The 20,402-nt window shown below is 36.3% G+C and overlaps 6 protein-coding genes across 10 annotated transcripts; 3 read left to right on the top strand and 3 right to left on the bottom strand.

Moving 5' to 3' along the window:
* Positions 1–575: 575 nt before the first annotated feature.
* On the top strand, positions 576–3,796 carry LOC17888131. The gene is made up of 13 exons (XM_023784400.1): positions 576–822; positions 1,375–1,539; positions 1,655–1,697; positions 1,784–1,810; positions 1,895–1,984; positions 2,071–2,231; positions 2,349–2,511; positions 2,597–2,719; positions 2,845–2,964; positions 3,072–3,092; positions 3,187–3,245; positions 3,339–3,429; positions 3,513–3,796. Exons 2-13 carry the CDS (start codon positions 1,379–1,381, stop codon positions 3,594–3,596), a joined length of 1,143 nt encoding a protein of 380 aa, XP_023640168.1. The 5' UTR covers positions 576–822; positions 1,375–1,378; the 3' UTR covers positions 3,597–3,796.
* An 81-nt stretch (positions 3,797–3,877) lies between these two features.
* On the bottom strand, positions 3,878–5,689 carry LOC17890500 (uncharacterized methyltransferase At2g41040, chloroplastic). 2 transcript variants are annotated; one of them, XM_023784401.1, is made up of 7 exons: positions 5,359–5,689; positions 5,151–5,263; positions 4,909–5,049; positions 4,743–4,824; positions 4,362–4,670; positions 4,175–4,279; positions 3,878–4,097 (listed from the first exon to the last, which is right to left on the bottom strand). In XM_023784401.1, the coding sequence occupies exons 1-7, from the start codon at positions 5,551–5,553 to the stop codon at positions 3,969–3,971; spliced, it is 1,074 nt and encodes a 357-aa protein (XP_023640169.1). In that variant the 5' UTR covers positions 5,554–5,689; the 3' UTR covers positions 3,878–3,968. The 2 variants fall into 2 exon arrangements, with proteins under 2 accessions (XP_023640169.1, XP_006293382.1); XM_006293320.2 differs by having other exon boundaries at positions 5,151–5,260; positions 5,359–5,688.
* Positions 5,690–5,981: 292 nt separating this feature from the next.
* LOC17887809 (polyglutamine-binding protein 1) lies at positions 5,982–9,583 on the bottom strand. 2 transcript variants are annotated; one of them, XM_023784080.1, is made up of 12 exons: positions 9,327–9,583; positions 9,189–9,223; positions 8,961–9,042; positions 8,780–8,861; positions 8,514–8,701; positions 8,292–8,366; positions 7,939–8,089; positions 7,394–7,613; positions 7,179–7,271; positions 6,703–6,822; positions 6,465–6,516; positions 5,982–6,337 (listed from the first exon to the last, which is right to left on the bottom strand). In XM_023784080.1, exons 1-12 carry the CDS (start codon positions 9,468–9,470, stop codon positions 6,182–6,184), a joined length of 1,398 nt encoding a protein of 465 aa, XP_023639848.1. In that variant the 5' UTR covers positions 9,471–9,583; the 3' UTR covers positions 5,982–6,181. The 2 variants fall into 2 exon arrangements, with proteins under 2 accessions (XP_023639848.1, XP_006294166.1); XM_006294104.2 differs by having other exon boundaries at positions 6,703–6,819; positions 9,327–9,581.
* A 2,363-nt stretch (positions 9,584–11,946) lies between these two features.
* Positions 11,947–13,260, top strand: LOC17889728 (calmodulin-binding protein 25). Its single transcript, XM_006295607.2, has one exon. The coding sequence runs from the start codon at positions 12,308–12,310 to the stop codon at positions 13,010–13,012; it is 705 nt and encodes a 234-aa protein (XP_006295669.1). The 5' UTR covers positions 11,947–12,307; the 3' UTR covers positions 13,013–13,260.
* An 82-nt stretch (positions 13,261–13,342) lies between these two features.
* LOC17887659 (chaperone protein dnaJ 72) lies at positions 13,343–15,194 on the bottom strand. 3 transcript variants are annotated; one of them, XM_023784118.1, is made up of 4 exons: positions 14,584–15,194; positions 14,392–14,461; positions 13,935–14,019; positions 13,343–13,593 (listed from the first exon to the last, which is right to left on the bottom strand). In XM_023784118.1, exons 1-3 carry the CDS (start codon positions 15,000–15,002, stop codon positions 13,957–13,959), a joined length of 552 nt encoding a protein of 183 aa, XP_023639886.1. In that variant the 5' UTR covers positions 15,003–15,194; the 3' UTR covers positions 13,343–13,593; positions 13,935–13,956. The 3 variants fall into 3 exon arrangements, with proteins under 3 accessions (XP_023639886.1, XP_023639887.1, XP_023639885.1); XM_023784119.1 differs by having other exon boundaries at positions 13,343–13,577; XM_023784117.1 differs by having other exon boundaries at positions 13,362–14,019.
* Positions 15,195–18,190: 2,996 nt separating this feature from the next.
* On the top strand, positions 18,191–20,373 carry LOC17889849 (probable protein S-acyltransferase 2). Its single transcript, XM_006296197.2, has 5 exons — positions 18,191–18,659; positions 18,849–19,028; positions 19,108–19,413; positions 19,510–19,734; positions 19,849–20,373. The coding sequence occupies exons 1-5, from the start codon at positions 18,540–18,542 to the stop codon at positions 20,260–20,262; spliced, it is 1,245 nt and encodes a 414-aa protein (XP_006296259.2). The 5' UTR covers positions 18,191–18,539; the 3' UTR covers positions 20,263–20,373.
* The last annotated feature ends 29 nt before the right edge of the window (positions 20,374–20,402 follow it).

The following is a 20,402-nucleotide window of genomic DNA, read 5'->3' as shown; positions in this document are numbered from 1 at the left end:
TGAACCGGAACGATTCACTGAACCGGCAATATTGGCAATGATTCCTGGGAGAGAGAGTGGCCTACTGGGTGGGCAATTCCTAATTGGTTTGGTTGTCAACTTTTCTCTTCCACTCAAAACTTTATTATATACTTTTATTTATATTTATTTGTTATAATATTACTAAACTTACTTACTTGTATAATTGAAATGGTTTGGAGAACATAGAGTGTTTCTCTTACACGAATATTGATTGTACTGAAACCAAAGTTTTTATGGTAAAAAGCCTGCCGCATAAATTCAATTGGTCCCTAAATCCAAATTTACAAAAAGTCTGTATTCACTTCCTAATAAATTTTCCAAATTGTTTTCCGCTCGTATAAGGAGGATGAGTATCTTTTATTTTGTCGTTCAGATTATCGCCAATAATTTCCAAAAACAAACAGAATCAGACTAAAATCGAAACCAAATCCACTATAATACTCTTCTTTATAGCCAGAAAATAATGCAAAAATATTCATGTATATAGAAAACTAAAATTAAAATAAGAACCCGGAAAAGGAAAATGTAATAATAGTATATTTGTTTTCAATATTTGGAGTTTGAAGAAGAAATAAAGAAAACTCTCTCTATTGAAGGATGAATTCCAGAAGGAAGACATGAGGTATCGCCACCATAAGAAACAAAAGCAGTCCACCCAAAGCTACATCTTAAACGCTTAAAGGCCTCTCCTTTATTTTTTTTTAAAAACAACAAAAAATCTCGCGGATAAATCTTTGAAGCTAAACCCGTCGAATCGAATCATTTCATTTTCACAGGTTTCTCCTTTTCTTCTGGAAAAAGGTAATAACTTTGGTTTCCATTCATGTGTTTATAGATAGATAGATGATTGTAAACGAAATACCAATCTTTTTTGTTTCTCCTTATGTTAATGCATCAATGAATCGATGTCGTCCCTTTCTTCTTTTTTTTTCATGAAACCGGATATTTACATGTTAACAATGGTGTGCATTAATTATGTGGATGTCGAAACCAGATTGTGTGTGTGTAACGTTTCCGATTTTGTTAGCTTTAAATGGAGGACTCTTGATTCCTGGGATGATTTGGGTTTTTTAGGGGAATATTCAGTTTGTGGGGTCTTTTTGTTTCTGAATCTAATAGCCTAGCTTGTGAATTATTTGACCACACTTTTTAATTCTCTAGGATTCGTTTTCTACTGTTTGAAATATGTTTCCTATTCTTCCTTCTTAAAAATGTGGACATTCTAGTGTAAAGTCCTTTCCTTTTCGTCTTCTAACACTAGGTTTCTTTCTAGTGTTTTACACAATAAAAAAATACGTTATCTTTTGCTCACTAATAAGGGACTTGTTTGGTTTTTTTTTTTTGGCTGTGAAGAAGGATGTTTCTCCACAGCAGTTTTAGAGATGGATTGTCACTTTCCCTTGGTGTCATCAGTGTTGTGAGTTGGGGTGTTGCCGAGATACCTCAGATTATGACTAATTACAGTGAAAAATCCACTGAAGGTCTCTCTATTGCCTTCTTAACGACGTGGATCATTGGGTAAGAAGAGATTATTATCTAACTATGTCAAATGATTTTGCTTTCTGCTTGTTCATTGAGTGATATGTCAATCCCTTGGTTTAATGGAATTGGCAAAATTTTGAATTTGGTGTAGAGATATCTTCAATCTTCTTGGCTGCTTGATGGAACCAGCTACTGTGAGTGAATCCAAGTCTTCTCAATCTTGTTATCTCACTTTGAGTAGTTTAGTTAATTCTGAATTTTTAAACTTCTTTTTTTGCAGCTTCCAACACAATTCTACATGGCACTGGTATATTACAAAAGACTAGAAGCAGCTGTACGGTTACTATTTTTTTTTTTGTATCTTTGCTTGATACGGGTGATTTATTTGCAGTTGTATACAGTTACTACATCAGTTCTCTTTGTTCAATCTATATACTACGGTCATATCTATCCACGGTTGAAAAACAGAAGAAATCAGATGGTATGCTATTTGATCAGTGTACTTTTTCGTTTTGAGGCCTTTTTATTTAGATGCTAAAACAGCTTGGGTATGAATGCTTGGTGTAGGCTGAAGCAGAACGTATATCAAACATAATCAGTGATGCCAAAATTCCAGGCCGGTGGAGAAATAGCTCTGATACTGCTCCTTGTGGCGGTCATACTACACCTATCACTATGATTCCTGGGAGTCATAGAAATAGTTTTACCGGAAGAGAACTATTTTACACGTAATGATGCCATTTGATTCTTTACTCGGGCCACTCTGCATTATGATGAAATATATTTATTTAAGCAAAAGATTTGTTAAAAGGTTGCAAGACTTTTTCACGTTTTAATTCTGACAGGTCGGCAAGATCTTTGTCGAGTAGTCATACACCACCAGCTGGATCTGTCTTAGCTCAGAGAATGGCTCGTGGTCACAGTGAACCAACTCTTGAAGAGCCCTTGCTTCCTGGGGATGCCACACCTCCTTCACTGCCTCCTTCCACCAAATCAATGCTATGCGTGGTTAGCCTTATTCACAATGCCTGGTGTTGATTTACCAATTCTTAGCGATTTCTTTGTTGAATATCATTCGATTATTCTCTTACAGGTCTCTGCGTTCATGTTTCTCGGAACATTCAACCTTCCCAATTTGCTAAGTGAATCAAGAACTATGGCTTTGGGAGAGAGAGATAGAGTGTTTGTAGTTCAGGCAGCAAGAAAGCTTTTGCAGGTACTCATAAGTGGTGCATTATAATTTATGCATTTCGTGTATACCATCTTTTATATCGAAGGAATTTCTGGTTACCCTTTCTTAAACTAGAAAACTTAATGTAGATATTATTGGCTCTATTTCAGGTCACTGGTGGCAATGTAGTAGAACATGGTGGTGGAGAAAGCAGCAGAATTGGAATGTTTTTGGGGTGGGCAATGGCAGCCATTTACATGGGTGGAAGGCTTCCCCAAATCTGTCTCAATGTAAAAGGCTTTTGAATCGTCTATAACAAATTTATTCATCTGAGCTATTGTTTATAACAGTTTTAGCTAAATCAAAAGTTCCTTTCCGATATCTTTTTTTTTTGCAGATGAGGAGAGGACATGTGGAGGTAAGCAAGTATAATGAATACGGTGCAAGGCTACAGTCAAGTAAAAATGTTGTATCTGAAGAATCCATTTGATGCTCTTCTTTTGAAATTGCAGGGATTGAATCCATTGATGTTCTTCTTTGCATTAGTTGGCAATACGACTTATGTTGCAAGGTGAAGATTAACAATCTTAATACTTTAACTCTCTAAAGAATCTCTGGTTGAACTCCTAAAACCTTATAACTCCTTTTTCTGTTTTGGCTGCAGCATTCTTGTGAACAGTGTGGAATGGTTAAAAATTGCACCTAATCTACCTTGGCTTGTTGATGCCGGAGGATGTGTTGTGCTTGATTTTCTTGTATACAATCTCTCTCATCAACTTCTTGATCTTTGTTTCCTTTCTTTTCACTGAGCTCTAACTTGCTTTATTCTTTGTTTCAGATACTGCTTCAGTTTTTCTACTTCAGCTGTCGCAAAAACAAAGATGCTGACAAGAAGAACCATGAAACCGCAGAAGCTGTCTAAGGCGTGACTATCACCCACAAGGCTTCCAACAGATACAGTTTTGATCTGATCTGACCAGCAAGATTCAATCTCAATTTATTTGTCTTCTTTCTTTAACGGGGTCTAGTTTAAAAATTTTGTGCTGATGAAACTACTCTTGGATTTGTGAGTTTTAATAATATAAAGTTGTTTCTACTCAGATATGAAAGACTATCTCCATTTTTGTTTTCTTCTAAGAAATGATTTCACCTAACTCAGATTTTTCTCACTCTGTCTAATCTACTTGTTCAACAATTGTCACAAGAACAATAATCACTCGCATCAACTTGCTTATTACTGTAATTTTGAATTGTTACAGTGTATATAAATGCAGTTACATGAAGAGATGTCTCTCTATGGCTTGCGAGCAGTAAACATAATAAAAGAATCCTTAATATACTCTTCGTAATCTGTGAGACCACATGATGTGCACACATCCTTGATCTCATCCTGCATCAAGTAATTGTAGCTCTGCAGAATTCTCTGCAAAAATGCAAAATTCATAACGATCAAAATCTATGCATAGAATAGCCATTATAGATCATTACAATTCTCTTTACCGATTGGAAAGGACGAATGATCCAAGGAGTCGAAGGACTGTATCTCAGAAAAGTTGTCCCGACAAAGACACCTCCGCTTCTTAGAACACGACAGATCTCAGCAATCTTGAAAACAACCAGAACAAAATTTAACAAGTGTCTGTCATTTGCAAAAGGTTATCAAGCTGTGGAGAATTCAAGAACTTACAGCATTTGTAGGAGAAGGCCAACAATGCAAGGCTGCACCAGCATGAACAGCATCGACAGAACCCGAAGGGAAAGGGAGGCGAGCAACGTCTGCTCTCACAACCGCTATGTTAGTTGAGTTGTCAAAAGTATTATCGTTTTTGATGAATTCTTTGCACTGACGAAGCATGTTTTCAGAATAGTCGAGAGCAATCACGCCAGAGTATTTCCCAGACTTTGCAAATTTCCGCGAAAACAAACCGCTTCCACAACTAACATCCACAAGAACCCCACCTTCTGCCTCTTTGAAGTATTCCTCAGCCATTCTAAACTGCATTTTCAAAGTATTAAGACCATGAGGAAAGAACAAGATCAACAAAATAAAGACCAAAGATACAGATACCTCTTCATCTGGACCGGGAAAACCACTTCGCTGAAAGTTTTGCCGCCAACCTCTTTCATACAAAAATGATACCAATGGACTCCTACTCACATACAAAAAAGGCTCACATAAGACTAACAGAACCAGGAGAGATGGTTAGTGGAGGTAAATAAAAAAAAAGATGTACCTAAAGAGCTCGGTAGTAATGGGTTTGACTTCATTATAATCATCCAAATCAGCGGTGACAGTTAAATCCAAGTATTCATCTTTGCTAGAGTATGTCTTGTTACACTGTCCACACTTGAATCCAGACCTGTAGATTGCTTGTCTGCAGATTCACAAAAAGAAGCTTTAGAGAAACATAGATAAAAGAAAGAAGCAAACTATATAATTATTAAGAATGTGAAGAGGAAAAGAAAAAGAACTTACAGGTTAATACCTGAAGGTCCTTTCCTCATAAGTGGTTCATAGCAAACAGGACACGCGAATACTTGAGTCTCCTCTATTTCAATCTTTGGAGTTTCACTTTTATTCAAGTCCTGCTAATACCATTGAAGCAGGATTATATCGATTGAGCTACAAACTTGCAAAACCAAATCAGCTAAAGAAAAGAAAAAGGACAAGAAGCAGAACGCACCGATTCGGGAGCAACGGAGCTTATGGCGGCAGATGTGAAACGGGGACGAACAGAGGCAGAAGCAGAGAATCGGAGAATCGGAGAGTGTGGATTAGAGGAGAAGAAAGAAGAGCGGTTAGGTAAGAAAGGCTTGTTGAGGAGAGTTATAGCAGACGAAGAAGAAGAAGAAGAAGCTGTTAGTGCGGCCATCGCCATTAGAGCAGAGAAGTGGAGCTTCGAATCAACGAGCAGAACGAGAGAGAGAGATGATTCGGCTCAATTTATACGGAATCAACTTTTTGTTCTCAGACAGTTCTACTTTTCCTGTAACAAAATCTGAAGCAATAAATGTGTGTTGTCCGAATTTTAAGTTATGTTTTTAAGCCGAAATAAAAGACGCACGCACACTTCTCGTTTTCACCATTCATACTTTCTTATCACTTGGTTGAACTGGATCCACATGATCGAATGGCTTCTTTACTCACAAGTCACAACATTTCTATCTTTCGATCCTTAGACAAACTAAAACCAATACGTTTGTTCATAGCATTAAAGTAATTAACTACTAAAACATGTTTGCTCTTTGAGAATCAGGAGAAACGTTTTTAACATTTTTGATTGCAAAAGCCTGGTTTTGGAGTGTGTTGAAGATGGAAGATACTGAAGTAATTGATGGTGATTATATGTATACATATAACACTGAACCCTGTGCTTAAATTCACATTGATTACCGCTCGTGTTCATTAACTAGTAAACAGCCTACTCTCCACATCATATCTGGAGAAAGATAGAGACAAAGCAGAAGAAGACAGGTAAAATCCATCTTAAACAATGAGTCGTGCTCTCAATCTGCATCCCCAAGACCATCACTTCCATCGCCTCTCTTTGTGATTTCCGTAAATTGAGAGTTTGGTTTCTTCTTCTGCGATGATGCCACCTCTGCGTTTCTCCTCAGAACAGCTCCAGGTGATGGATATGGTCTCTGTTGAAACAGAGGACCCTGCAACACAGATCCATCTCACTAAGTTAGGAATTAAATTTTGTCATCATGAAGTTAGTGAGGTCAGTATAACCAAGTTATTTGGAATTCATGTAGAACCACAGTCTCAAAAGTCAACGGGCATTACCGTGGCAGTTGTATCAGCGGCTCTTGGTTGTACTCCTTTCAGTCCAACAACCCTGCAAGATGCGAAGGAATCAGATTAACCTGATGTTATGTGATTCCTATGGTGTATAATTCGCTTAGTTTGACATTTGGTATGTATTTCTCCTCAGTTCAGATGAAGTAGCAGAGATAGAAAGATAAACAACAGAATATAAGTCATGGCGATTTAAAGTGGTTAAAATGGGTGTTATGGACATTACCAGCCACCCCGTGGAGCATCTGAGTAAGAGCTTGGGTCCATTGGATCCAACTCATCGTCCTCGGCATGAGCACGTTTTTTGCCTAATCCCTTTTTTATGGGAGGTTTTGAACTGGACCTGCTTCAACCATTTTCATTTTTGCGTCAAGTGTAAGTTGTATATTACAAAAGTAAAATGTAAACCTAGCACATGGAAACCTCCTGGTTCACTACTACATGTAATGTGTTCCATCCTTACTTTATGTTGATAATTGGTACACTTTCTAACAGAGATTCTGACTTTCCGAAAAGAGGGACTGAGAGAACATTTATATCCAAATGAGTTGTCTAGATAAGAGGACAAGAGTCAAACAATCGTTCTCTAATGAACAAGAGTCAATGATCGTTCTCTAATGACACATTGACACACTCGGTTTCTAAGAAAGATGACAGACCAGAAAGGATCTTTATCCTAGTACTAAAATTAAGAGAGATTACCTCTGATTTGGATCCTTTTGGACAGAATCTCCAGCTTTTTTGAGGTTGTTTAAACTTGCTGGCAAGTATTGACGTTCTGGGAGATTGAGAACTCTGCATTCAATATATTATGAGTCCCCTTAAGCAAAGGCAGAGAGGCATAAGCCTCAAATCGAGCAGTCACTATGCATCAATCTTACTCAAAAGACATAGCGAGAAAATGGAAGGATTCCTACCTGGTACAGTGAACACAATAACCCCAGTTTTGTACAAGGCCTACTCCCCAGCCTCCACATCCATAGCATCTAGGCAGCTGATCTGGAGGATGCTCGCCGTTCCCAGTAGCAGTACTTTTCGTGACAGCGTTGTTAGAGTTTGTGGAAGCGGGCTTCTGAAAAGAACTTGGAAGTTCCCACTGCGACATATGTGTCCTAGTATTGTAGTAATACTTACGGCCTGTGCATTAGGAATCAAAAGGTTTAAAGTTCAGGGATGCAACCAAAACGGATCCAAAGACTAAGCAAGCATTGCAAGTACAATGTACAGTACAAAAGAAATCATAAGACGCTGGTCAATAAGAGAGCACAAATTTCCAGCATTAAAAATATGGATTCCTCATTCCTATTTTCTAACATGTGATGATGTAGGTTCTTTCCACTGTGATAAAGATCGTTATAAAATTCATTTAAAAGGAGAATCATATTAACCTTTTATAATCGTGGATATGCATATTTTAGACAAGAGATAGTCATAAGGATGACTAAATGTGTGAATAGCATACCAGAGGTTTCATCAAGTGTTTCAATCCAATCTTCTTTAGGAGGCAAAGATGGTGTGGTGGAAGATAGCTCAAGAGGCCTTTCCCACTGGCATGTTCCGGTATGTTGGTTATAGTAATATGTAGCACCACTAGCAGGATCTTTCGCATCTACCTGATAAAAACAGAACAAGTTTAGGTGTCCAAACAGTTAACACTAATACACACATCATCAGAACCATAAGCGGCCATATTTAAGCAATAAGATATAATATCACACGCATGTGAAGAATTTCAAATAATCAACACAATTTCCCAGTATGCAGCAGTTTATAGTGAAGCAAAGAAGATAAGATGTTAAGTTTACTCATTCATACCCATCCTAATGGTAAGGTGCTTGCATTTGTCGGAAAAGGTAAATTTGCCTGTCTATTCCAACTAACCGCTGATGTCTGGAAAAGAGAAGAATCACAAGCAAACAAATACGTCAAAATGTCAACAACAAGAATAACAAAGATTGAAACAAAAGGGTTGAAACATGGTCAAGTGATAACAGATATATGCTGCCAACGATTACAGTGAGAGAGATGGATATTTACATCTTGTGTGTTGGATGTAGCCGCCCCTGTACCATCTCTAAGAATTCCCCTGGCCTTCAATTTTTGTTTGAGATATTCAGGCAAATTGTTTGAAGCATTAATAGGTTCAGGCTTCCCACTGAGCTCGGAGTGACCCGCGTAGGCAACTCCACCCGGAATACCATAACCGTTTCCAACATCCACATTACCTAGTATGGATAAAAGTCGTTAATTGGACAGGTTTAGTGAATTTTCCTAAATGCCCGAGCTCATGAACTATAACTAACCTTCTCCGCATGTACTCACACTCCCACCACGCTTTGCAGCTGTTTCTGCTCTATGATTTGCAGTGAACTTTAGCAAATGTTCCTGCATAAACGAATTTGTGTAAAACTTTATGTGATGAATGCTATAGACTAATTAAGCTATTAGCCACTTGAGGATTAAATAAAATAGTAAATGAGACACCTTCAGAGCATTGGGGTCAGTACGATATCGAAGAATATCAGTGTTATGCTCAGAGTCACCAGCTACTGAAGACCCAGCTTCTCTGAAATAGGGGAAAATTTCCAATTAAAACACAAACCGACTAAAGACACGAAATTTTGAATTGCCCATGGATAAGAAGAGCAGGATGCTCAGATATATGTATATAATAGATGGATACAAAGAACAAACCAAGAAGAAAGACAGAACCTTTGACCTTGTATAATCTTCTGCGTTTCAATTTCCTGAAAAATTCACAACAACGAATCAACTTGGTTACCTTCAGCCACGTCCTGGAACAAAAAAAAAATAGAAACTTAATCGCATAAATCAAAATATGATACATACTTGTTCTCGGAGAAGAGCATTGCTTGCGGCAGATTCAATGTCTTGAGATTGATCGTAGGAAAGCGAGCTTCCATAACCATAACTAATTGTCTGGTTATGAACAGAAGAACCATTCTGATGACGTTGCAGCTCTTCCCCTTCCATTATTCAGTTCAACGTTAACCTCCCGAATCCTCTACACTGAGAGCTTCAACGTAATTTACTTTCCGATTACCACCGATCAAATTCAACAAACCCAGTACGAGAGAAATTGCGAGAGTCGCAGAGAGGGGGATCCGAGCCCTAGCTTCATTTAAGCCCATCTTTAAGTAATTAGGCCCATATAATAAGGACCATATTTAAAAGGCCCATATTTTAGATAACGGTCCTCAGTTATATACGTAAAACGAGTAATATTATTAAGAAATTATTGACACAATGCAAATCTAAAATCAATAACTATACAATGGGTTTGGTTTTTCCTTTCCTAGTGTATATAAGCTTACTATAATCAACTGGGGATTAATTAATAAGACTATTATTATTTTGGGAAGTCTGAAATAATGAATCGGTAAGAAAACTCTCAAGTTGGTGGAAAAACGAAGGAATCTATGATAATGGAGTCGAAGCCGACCCGTAGGAAGAAACATGGGAGGCTGACAAGACAGGAGTGTCAGTCAGTTAGTTGTACACTTGGGAACTAAAATAATGAGAAAAGCTTTCGGTGGTGAAAAAAGAAAAAAAAGGACACACACGAGACACGACGACCGCTTTAGCTTAAGCTTCTCCGGTCTCGTCATTAGACCATCATGATTACATCGTATAATAAGTAGCTCACGTCACAGCTGGCGTCTATTGACTTTGTTCTTCTTCTATTTGATTAATAATAAGAATTAATACGTTTTTTCTTCTTCTTTTGGACTAGTCTTTGAGAAATACTATTTTTATAGAAATTTCCAACCGAGAATATTAACATTTGCTTATGCTTATGCTTATGTAATACTACTATAGTATACCAAACTAATGATGAACCAGCATAGCTGAGGTGAGTCGTCTCGTCAATGTATAATTAATGTGCTAAAAGTTGATATCACGTAAACACTACAACGTAAGAAAGAAAGAAATTGTAAGTATTGGTGTATATGTGTGTGTGTTTTTCTTCTTCATGTTATAAACAAGGACGAGACGTCGCCGACTCGTACAAGTGGTAATCTACTACTAATCCAGCGGTGTGAGTCAATAGTTGACTATCTTATATCCTGTGTGCTGAGTGGTATATATGTGTAGTGTATCTGTGTCACTGTGTGTTTGTAAACCTTTACAAAATTGTTTTTATATGACAGGTTAAATATTAATCAACCAATATATCTTTTAGTACAGAGGTGTTCAATCGATCGAGTTTTCATCTACTGAATATATATATAGGGGGTGGATTATTCAATTAATTAGTAGGATAAAAGTCGATGACATGTACAAAATAATTTGGTGATATAGTACTTTTGTGGTTACAAATTTCAATAAAGCGATATAGTGGATTAATTAGTGGAACGATCTACTACAATTGATAAAGTTGATTATATATATGAAGTTGAGAGGTGAAACAATCTCTATAAAAAAAACGATTTTCAACATTTTTAGTTATAAATCATACACAAAACGAAAATAAATATATATATGGCCTGCTTTGAATGGATTTCATCTTCACTATTTCAAACGCATAATCATTTTTAACGCGTTGAAAACTAATCATATAAAGTACACAGTATAGTTATTTGGGATTACATGGAATTTTGAATATATATCACAGAAACAGCAACTATCTAATAGACTGATACTACAACCAATTTACATGAAGAAGACTTTGTCGGACAGAGTTGTATATTGCGAATTTTATTTATATTTCCGAGTTGAATAAAGGAAGATAGTGAGTATGAGTAATGACGATGGCGACGCCAAAAGAAATAATAGAAAAAGAAGGTTAATCTAAAACGGGTCAACACAATTTTACATAACACAAGTGGTACGAAATACGTACTTTCATGTATATATTTTTCCTATGAAAGTAAAAACGAAATAAACTGTTTTAAGTCACATGGAAGAAGAAAGAAAAACATGTCATAGACCTCAAAATTATGTTGACGCTTAGTAACCACCAAGTATGTAGTAGTAAAAACTTAGATTAAGTATTTTCTTTTTTTATAATCAAAAAGGTAAAATCACTTTGTGAAAAGGCTTAATTAAAGCCACAAAAGGGACGTTCAGGTCAGGGTAAACAAAAGAAAGGCCGAATAAGCTGAAAACGAGACATTCATTCTTCTATTGAAGTAGTATTTTTTTAAAAATTCTCTTTCTTCTTTGGTGTGCAATGCTATTGAGCAACAACAAAGCATTTTAATTCGAGGCATTAGAATGAATCAGCCGTTGGAAATTGACCTTCTTTTTGTATTTTTGGTTATTTTGCATGTCTACCTTTATCTCTACGCGTCGATTATTGGGGATAAATATATATTTGGATTGATTGATTGCATCTAATTTGAATGTACATATTCCTATTGGATCATTATTGCAAGTACAGTATCTTCTTGTCCGAGTTATTTTTTTTGATATCTGAATTTTTTCATTAACCACACAAAAAAAAAAAACGAAACCATTTTATAACAAAATAAACAGATAAAATTTAATAGTGGGAAAAATATTAATACATCCAGTCAACGTTTTTATGAATCCAACCTGACAAAAACTCTCACTCGTTGAACACAAGAACAAAAAAAGTGTCCGTACGAGTAAACTGAGACACGTGTACCTATCTATCTCCGCTCAACGCGGTTTCCATCTCATCGCTTCTTGTCTTGACGGACGCCGTCCTTATAAAACCTTCACCTCCCTCGGCCCCATTTCTCATTTCTTACCTCTCTCTCTCTCTCTCTAGAAACCTTTTGAGCCCATCTTCTTCTTCTCTTTCTTCCACTACTTCATCACTCTTCTTCAGCTGTGGGTTATACATGGTGACTTCCGACGAATTAACGAACCTCGACTCTTGGTTGTATAGACAAGGTTTCAACGTCGATTCATGGTTGCTTTCTGATTCTTTCTCTCACGATGACGATTTGCTCGCCAGAGCTCTTCACACCACCGTCACATCATCATCGACAGCCACACCACTCCTTCCCTCCTCTTTCTTCGATTCCGCCGCCGTCTCCCACCCTTCTTCCACTCACACTCTCTCCTCTAACGTCTCCGCCTGTGGATCCGATCCAGATATCATCGGCGGAGTAGCTAAACGGAAACGTAACTGCCTTCTTGGGGAAGGTAGAAGAGCAACCAAGCGCAAGTCTCGCGCTTCCAAGAAATCTCAGACTACTTTCATAACTGCGGATCCGTCTAACTTTCGCCAGATGGTTCAGCAAGTGACCGGCGCCAACTACACCCACGACTCTTCTTCTTACGGGATTTTCGCTCCGATCGTCAGGCCGGAGCCGCTTAGGATCGTCGACAAACTCCCATCGGATCGATCCACGGCGGTTCCTATGCTTGATACATCTGCATTTTTGTCTAACCATCACCAGGAAAATCTCGCAGTTGGGAACACCTATTCCGGTACCAGCGGCGTAGGATTGCCATCATCAGCCAAGTCTATTGCAGCGGCCGTGGAGTTTGATACTACTAACTCAACTTTTCCGACGCTTGAATCTTGGAAAGTTATGTGACTCGTTATAACTTTTTTTTTTATATATAGATTTTTTCTATGCATCAACAACCTTTATGAATAATCAAATCTTGTTCATAGTTTTTTTTGTTTATCGATGTAATGGATCGAATCTATGTTCTATTGACTTTTAAACTGTTTAGCGGATAAGTCACAACAAATCTATCTATTTTAAAAATTATTCAGCCAAGCTTGATGTCTTAAAAGTAAATTTGAATATATGACAAAGTCCTTGAGTTGTGTGGGTTAGTTGGTGGTATAAAAACGGAAGCTAAAGTTCATTATGCGCATTGTGTCGGAGTATTCTCACCGTTGAAAATATAGAAAACTATATATAATAATCCATTCGATATTTCAACTGAGCAAGGTAAAATATCTTCTCAGCATCTTTTATACTATAAGACAATCAAATACGTTACGACCACTAATACAACAATGTCTCCAAGCCCAATAAATACATATATTTTTTATATCAGGACATCCCCCATCTTTGCTTTGCCATTGTGAAACTCAAAAGACTCAAAAACAATTGCTTGTAGCAGGACTTTCTCATAATATTTAGATATCTGGAGAGATAAATAACTGTGACGAGAAAATAAATTAACATAACACTATAGATATGTCTCTTTATGCCCAAGTTAAGAGATTTGCATACCAACAAGAAAAATAAATGATCAATCCTTTGGTAGGAAAGGTAAATTAAAAAAAAGGTGGGGGTTTCAACTTCTAATAGGTTCATTTATAAAAAATCAAGTTTGCTATTTTTCTATATTATTTACTTTGAACTATACGTATGTGCACAATGACACATCTTCTTCCTACGAAAATGAAATCTAGAAGAGTCGCTAGCAATGCCCCACACAAACCCATCAACTCATCAAGCAGCTCACAAAAGAGCTTAAAAGTCAAAGTCAAAGTAGTACCTTCGAGTCCTCTTCCTCTCTTTCACCCTTCATCCTTATGTGCCTTTGATTTCTCGATTGATTCCATTGCTTCTTCGAATGATTTCTGAAAATATGCAAAAGTATTGTCATTTATTCGCTCTGTTAAAAAGACAGATAAGAAAAACAAATACCCAAACAACACTAGTTGCTACACTAGTTTATACTAGTTACAGCTATGACCACAAGACTAGATGCACAGAAATGATCATCAAGCACATTTAGTTCACAAGAACTTCAATCTTATTATAAATATGAGTATACATACACTAAGATCCATCCAGCAACAGGCAAAGAAAAAAATCCCAGTTGAATTTTGCATAGACACTAATGCTTGTGTATCACATGACAAAAGAAAAAAGAGAGGCAAGAATGCAAGATTACAAAAACAGCCAATAGCTTAAAAGGCGAGAGAATTGATGGATAATATGGTACTCACCCCTGAGTTACGCATTTTCCATAGTGTTTCTCCGCTTGTATCGATTGCAGTAAATGCAAAGTACAAACCACTGGAAACAAACACAAGAGACCACTTGAGTAAGGATACAACATTGAGCAAGGAATTTGCCAATTACAGCAAATATTCAGATACCAATCAACCAAAAGACAGAAGTACGAAGTTATCACATACCCAGCTAATGCGAGATTAAGTAGAAACGCGCGTGTAGTCAAGTACCGAAAGGTCATATCAAATCCGCTGCTGAAACTAGAGGACTGGCGATTCTTCGCAGAGTAACCATAACCGTAACCATAGCCAGAGCCATACGCTCTACCACTACGATTCCCATACGGATTACTACTATACGAACCGCGGCGAAAGCAATCGGAGTCGCTAACAGCGTTATAAGAAGCGCGTTTCAGATCGTCGTTCAAAACTTCGTACGCCTCCGATACAAGCTTAAATCGCACGGTGGCGTTTCTCCGAACGTGCTCCGGAGACTGCGCGTGCTTATCAGGATGATACTTTATCGCCAATCTCCGAAACGCATCCTTAACCTCTTTCTTCGTCGCGTTTCTCGCAAGGCCTAGAACTTGGTAATGATCCACCATCGAACCTATCGAACCTAAATCGGAATCGCAAACACCTGAAATTGAGATCCGCGAGTGCTCCTGTGTATAGAGATACGCATATAGAGAGAGTGGTGTGTATGAATCTGAGCTCGTCCGGGTAACATTGAAGATGAAAATGATATCGTAAAGAATCAGCTCTCGGTTTTCTATAGAATGAAGAAAGAGACTTCGTGGCGCTGCAATGGCCTCTTCCTTTCACACCGATTAAAAAAAATATTATATTTTTTACTTGCTAATATTAAATGTATTGAGCTGGGCCAAGGCCCAATAATATATTCTCGTAATAAACAATTAGCTGTATTTTCAATTTGATTTTTAGATTTGGTTCAAATTGCAATAGCTATTTCTCTAATTTAATCAAAGTAATTGTCAAAATTCACTGCACTCGATTTTTTTTTATATTCATACCTAAAAGTACTATTTTTCCTGGTCAAATTTTGAAAACAAAACAATATCATCTTTCAACTTATTTAAGTATATGAATTACTAGTAGTTGACCCGCGCTACGCGCGGGAAGTTTATAATTTTTTTTTGTTAATTTTTCATTTATATTGTGATATTTTATTGTCTTTTTAATTGATTTTTAAATATATTATAATTATTTTCTGTTTAATTATTACCTTTCAATACTCAAATTTGGATTTAAAAAATTTGATTCAATTTATGAAATGTCATTCTTTTTTTCTTTTTGATCATGTTATAAACTAATATTTCACTTTCAGTTTTAGTTTTCCTCTTTTAAACTTTATATATAAAATTACATAAATGTTGTTTTATTATATTATTACCACTAATAAAAAAATTAAAATATTTTTTTCTTATTTTCACATTTCATTTATTTACATAATTTATTTTTATTTATAAACTTTCTAATAATTAAATAAGTAACATAAATATGCACAAAGTGAATGTTTTAAATTTATTTAATGTAAAAACAAAAATGTGGCTTATGTGGATGCTTAGGTGGCAGCATGAGAAGAGAGAAAAGCTAACTTTATATATATAGATTATAACTAAAACAATTCATTTGCTTCCTATTAGATGTGATCGAGATTGTGGTAGAACCTTCGAAAACAGAAACTGATTGATCGCCCAAGACTGCATATGAACTGCTTCATTTGTATTTATACCCTCAGATCTACTTGATATGCTTATATTGTAGTTTGCTTATATTATATATGATATGTTTTTTGTTATGTTTGATCGATCTATCTAATCAGCTTAATCTGCTTCAACCAGTACATTGTTTCCATTCGGTCCAAATATTTGTTTATTTGTCCAAATGTTTGTGTACATTAATAAAAGATAATGATTCTTTGAATATTTTTTTTATATACTATTAATTAGACACTTCATAGATCTGTCCCATGTCGTTTATTTTTATATACTATTTTGTTTACATGATTCTTCTTCATCTTGTTTGCAATTTATAAAAACCTCATAAAATGAAAGAAATTTGAAGTCAGGATTTTTCTCTCGGTCAATTCTTCAACAACATTACCAATAAGTCCAATAAAATTCTAAATAAATCCGAATAAAGAAACCACTAAATAAATTTGGTCAGGTAATGTGAAGAAATAAGTTTTTTTTTTACCATAAAAAGGTATATTTTTCCTGGTCAAAATTTGATAAAGAACATAACCTTTCTATTGTAAACTCATGTTGACAAAAAAAAAAAGTTTTTTTGTGAGTTACGTTCAAACATTAGGTGATATTACTGTTATTTTTTGTTATATACAATTTTAAAACGTGTTGGAAAAAACTCCTGTTTATTTTACATTTCATTATAAGTTGTATTTTGACTTTGCTTTAGAATTTGTTTATTTTTTCAAATTGCAGAAGCTATTGCTCAAGTTTAATCAAATAAATTTAGATTTAGTGAATTTAATTTATTTTATCCTAGAATTTTATGTATAAACAAAATAAGTCAAACATTTAAAAATAATAAACGATGTTATTTGTTGAAGCAAATACAAAGACATTTGATTACATTAAGTTACTTTGGAATGTCCGACAACAACAACTAGTTCCATGCACGTAAACACAAAAGCCATAATCATAACCATGATCTAGACAAAAGGTATTACATCCGCCATCTCCACGACGACATAAATACCCTTCTGCCGCGAAGCATTGTCTATTCTGCTGCTTTATTCTATAACCTATACATTAATAACGTTTTGTTAATTTTTAAAAAATCATAATTAACCCAATACAAATATAATATATACTTTCACTGAAACATAACAACTTTTTGTTCACAATTAAAAAATTAAAATATAAGAATAAACCTATATACGTACCAGCAGGGTTACTAGCAGCAGTTGTCATACGACAATTAACATAAGATACGATGAGGATGACAGTGAAAACAAATGAAATTAAACTTTTCGAGGTGATAGCCATTTTTTCTAATAATCTCTTCACTTTGTTCTTCTTCTTTGTGTGGACTAATGATTATATATATATACACACAGTCACACGCCAAAGAAGATCAAGGATGTATCTATTCAATTAATTACTTGCATATGTGTATTAGACAAAATCTCAGTGATTAATATTGATTGATATTATTAAGAATTCGTCTTTATATGCTGTAGTTATTATAGATATACGTATATAGGATCATATTAGTTGTGGCAAGTAAGATATATGATCTTGTTATAACATAGAATAGGCATCTTTGTACCTAATTAGTAATTATGTTTTAACGTAATTGGTGGGATAGTATATAGTTAATTTTATGATTTGTTTTACCCATGTTTAGTTAATTTTTTGAAATCTATATAATGAGAAAGCTGCTTTATTTTTCTCGTTGCGCTTTTCATATGTTTGCACCCTCTTTGTATATTTATATTAATATGTGAATCCACTCTATCAAATATTAAACTAGGTTAGGATATGACGATTGTTAAAAAAGTTGGGTGCCAAGTATATGAACTGTCACAATGTTTGCACACAAGTCAATACAAAATTACAAAGTGAAAAAAAAAAAAGAGACCATAGAACATCCATAGTTTTAAAGACACGTAAGCGCACGTTGTGAAGTTAGGGGTTGATTGATGGTTGAAACAGAAAATGGCGCGTGCGGGAGAAGTAATGATAATTAGGGTTCTTGGAAAGGTAGCGAGAAAAATAAGGAGAAAAATTGCTGTGATGGCAAGATTTGCTATGTTAAGGATGTTCCAGAGAAGATGGTGTTGACGAACTTCCAATTGCGGAGGAGAAAGCTTTAAGGGGAAGAGAGAGAAACAACTCTTTGACACAAAACCTTAATTAGCAAGAAAGAGAGCGGAAGAGGCCATAGAGATAGAGAGTTTTCCGACGAGGAGGGAAAAAGAAGCCAAAAGCCCGGCGGCAGCGATTTGAAATCTCCGGTTTCCTTCGCTGGCCGCAACAACGACGACACGATAAGCAGACCATGGAGATTAAGTTTTGGTCGTCTCGTCGTTGATTCTGAGGCTTAAGGCTTGAGGAACCAGAATAAGAAGAAGAAGAAGAAGAAGATATTGGTGAATGGTGATGGGGAGGAAGAAAAGTTGTCATGTTCATAGTGCTCCTTCCGACGATGAAACTATGTTTTCTCACGATCATCATAAACCCAAGAGGATCTACCAACTCTGGCCTGGTAACAATGTAAGTCTTTTTCTTTCTTTCTCACTATAATAAACAATTTGTGTTGTTTTTGTATTTGACAAACACAAGGGTTTTTGTAATATCCTGACACAACATATCATGTTATGAAGAGATTTGATACTAAACCCCTGATCTGTTAATGTCTGAACCACCTTGATGACTTGTCCTGTTTCTTTGTTTTATGGTCAGAAATTTTATTGCGGAGGGAGACTAGTCTTTGGTCCAGATGCATCTTCGCTCCTTCTGAGTACTGCTATGATTGGAGGTCCTGCTCTCACTTTCTGCATCCGAATGGCTTTTATGATCGGGAAACGTTATCCGTTGTTCCACTCTCTTGTATTGTTGGGTGCACTGTTGCTAACAGTCTTGGTAAAACCATATAAAACGCTTCTTTATTTTTGAGCTATATATGTTGCCCTTTCTGCATATTCATGCATCTTCTTTGCAGGATTTCACATTTCTCTTCTTAACATCGTCGAGAGACCCCGGGATTATCCCTAGAAACAAAGAAGCACCCGAAGCAGAAGGGTATGACATGGTCACTCAATCCTCAGAATGGGTAAACAACAAACTTGGTAATACAAAGATACCTCGAACCAAAGATATACTGGTGAATGGCTACACTGTCAAAGTTAAATTTTGTGATACATGTTTGCTTTACCGTCCTCCTCGCGCCTCTCACTGTTCCATCTGTAACAACTGTGTCCAAAGATTTGATCACCACTGTCCTTGGGTTGGCCAATGCATCGCTTTAGTAAGTCTTCCAAAAAAAAAAAAAACTTTTCTTTTGAATCTCCTAAAACAAAAAGTGTAAGTAGGATCTCTGATTTATAAACGGCGGTCTTTGCAGCGAAACTATCCATACTTCATCTGTTTCATATCAACTTCAACATTCCTCTGCTTGTACGTTTTTGTCTTCTCATGGGTCAGTATGCTTGAGGTACACGGCAAGATGCTGCTGATGGTCATCACAAACGACTTCGTATTTGTTGTTCTCATCCTCTACTGCTTCGTCGTTGTCTGGTTTGTGGGCGGGCTTACTGTATTCCACCTCTACCTCATCTGCACCAATCAGGCAAGATCCTTAACCTTTCTATTTGAATCTTGCTGCTCTGTTTGGTGTTATGTCTTTGCAAATTCGTTTGTTTAGTTCCCATGTAATTTTGACTCTTCTATTACTGTTTTGCAGACAACTTATGAGAATTTCCGGTACCGGTATGACAAGAAAGAGAACCCTTACGGAAAGGGTCTCTTCAAGAACCTATATGAGTTGTTCTTTGCCAGAATTCCACCTCCTATGATCAACTTCAGAGACTGGGCTCCAGATGAAGCTGACGTAGAGGTTGGATCCATTGCATCTGAGCTAGACCGAACATTTGGACCCCGAGGAGACAAATATGATATGGAAATGGAAATCGGCGGTTGCAGAAACAGCAAGGGTGGTTTGCGGCTCCAGACACTGGAGTATGACAACAGCAACATCGAAGAAACTGTCAAGAAGAAAGGTTTTGGTGAAGGAACCACAGAGACGTTTTGCATCCCTGGGATTCAAGAACCTTCGTATATAACAAGAAACTCGAGTGTTGATGTGAGATCGAGGTAGGACAACAACAAAACACATAGATCTTTTTCAGAATCTTTGCGCCTGTGAAAAATGCTTGATTACTTGTGTAAACAATACTCTCTTTATTTCTAAACCCATACGCTTTTTGTCTACAACGAGTAAACTTTTTCGACTCTGAG

The sequence above is a fragment of the Capsella rubella genome, unplaced genomic scaffold, assembly GCF_000375325.1.
Source record: "Capsella rubella cultivar Monte Gargano unplaced genomic scaffold, Caprub1_0 scaffold_4, whole genome shotgun sequence".
Classification (NCBI taxonomy): domain Eukaryota; kingdom Viridiplantae; phylum Streptophyta; class Magnoliopsida; order Brassicales; family Brassicaceae; genus Capsella; species Capsella rubella.
The sequence above is the reverse complement of the archived record's forward strand: the minus strand, read 5'-3'. Positions and strand labels throughout refer to the sequence as shown.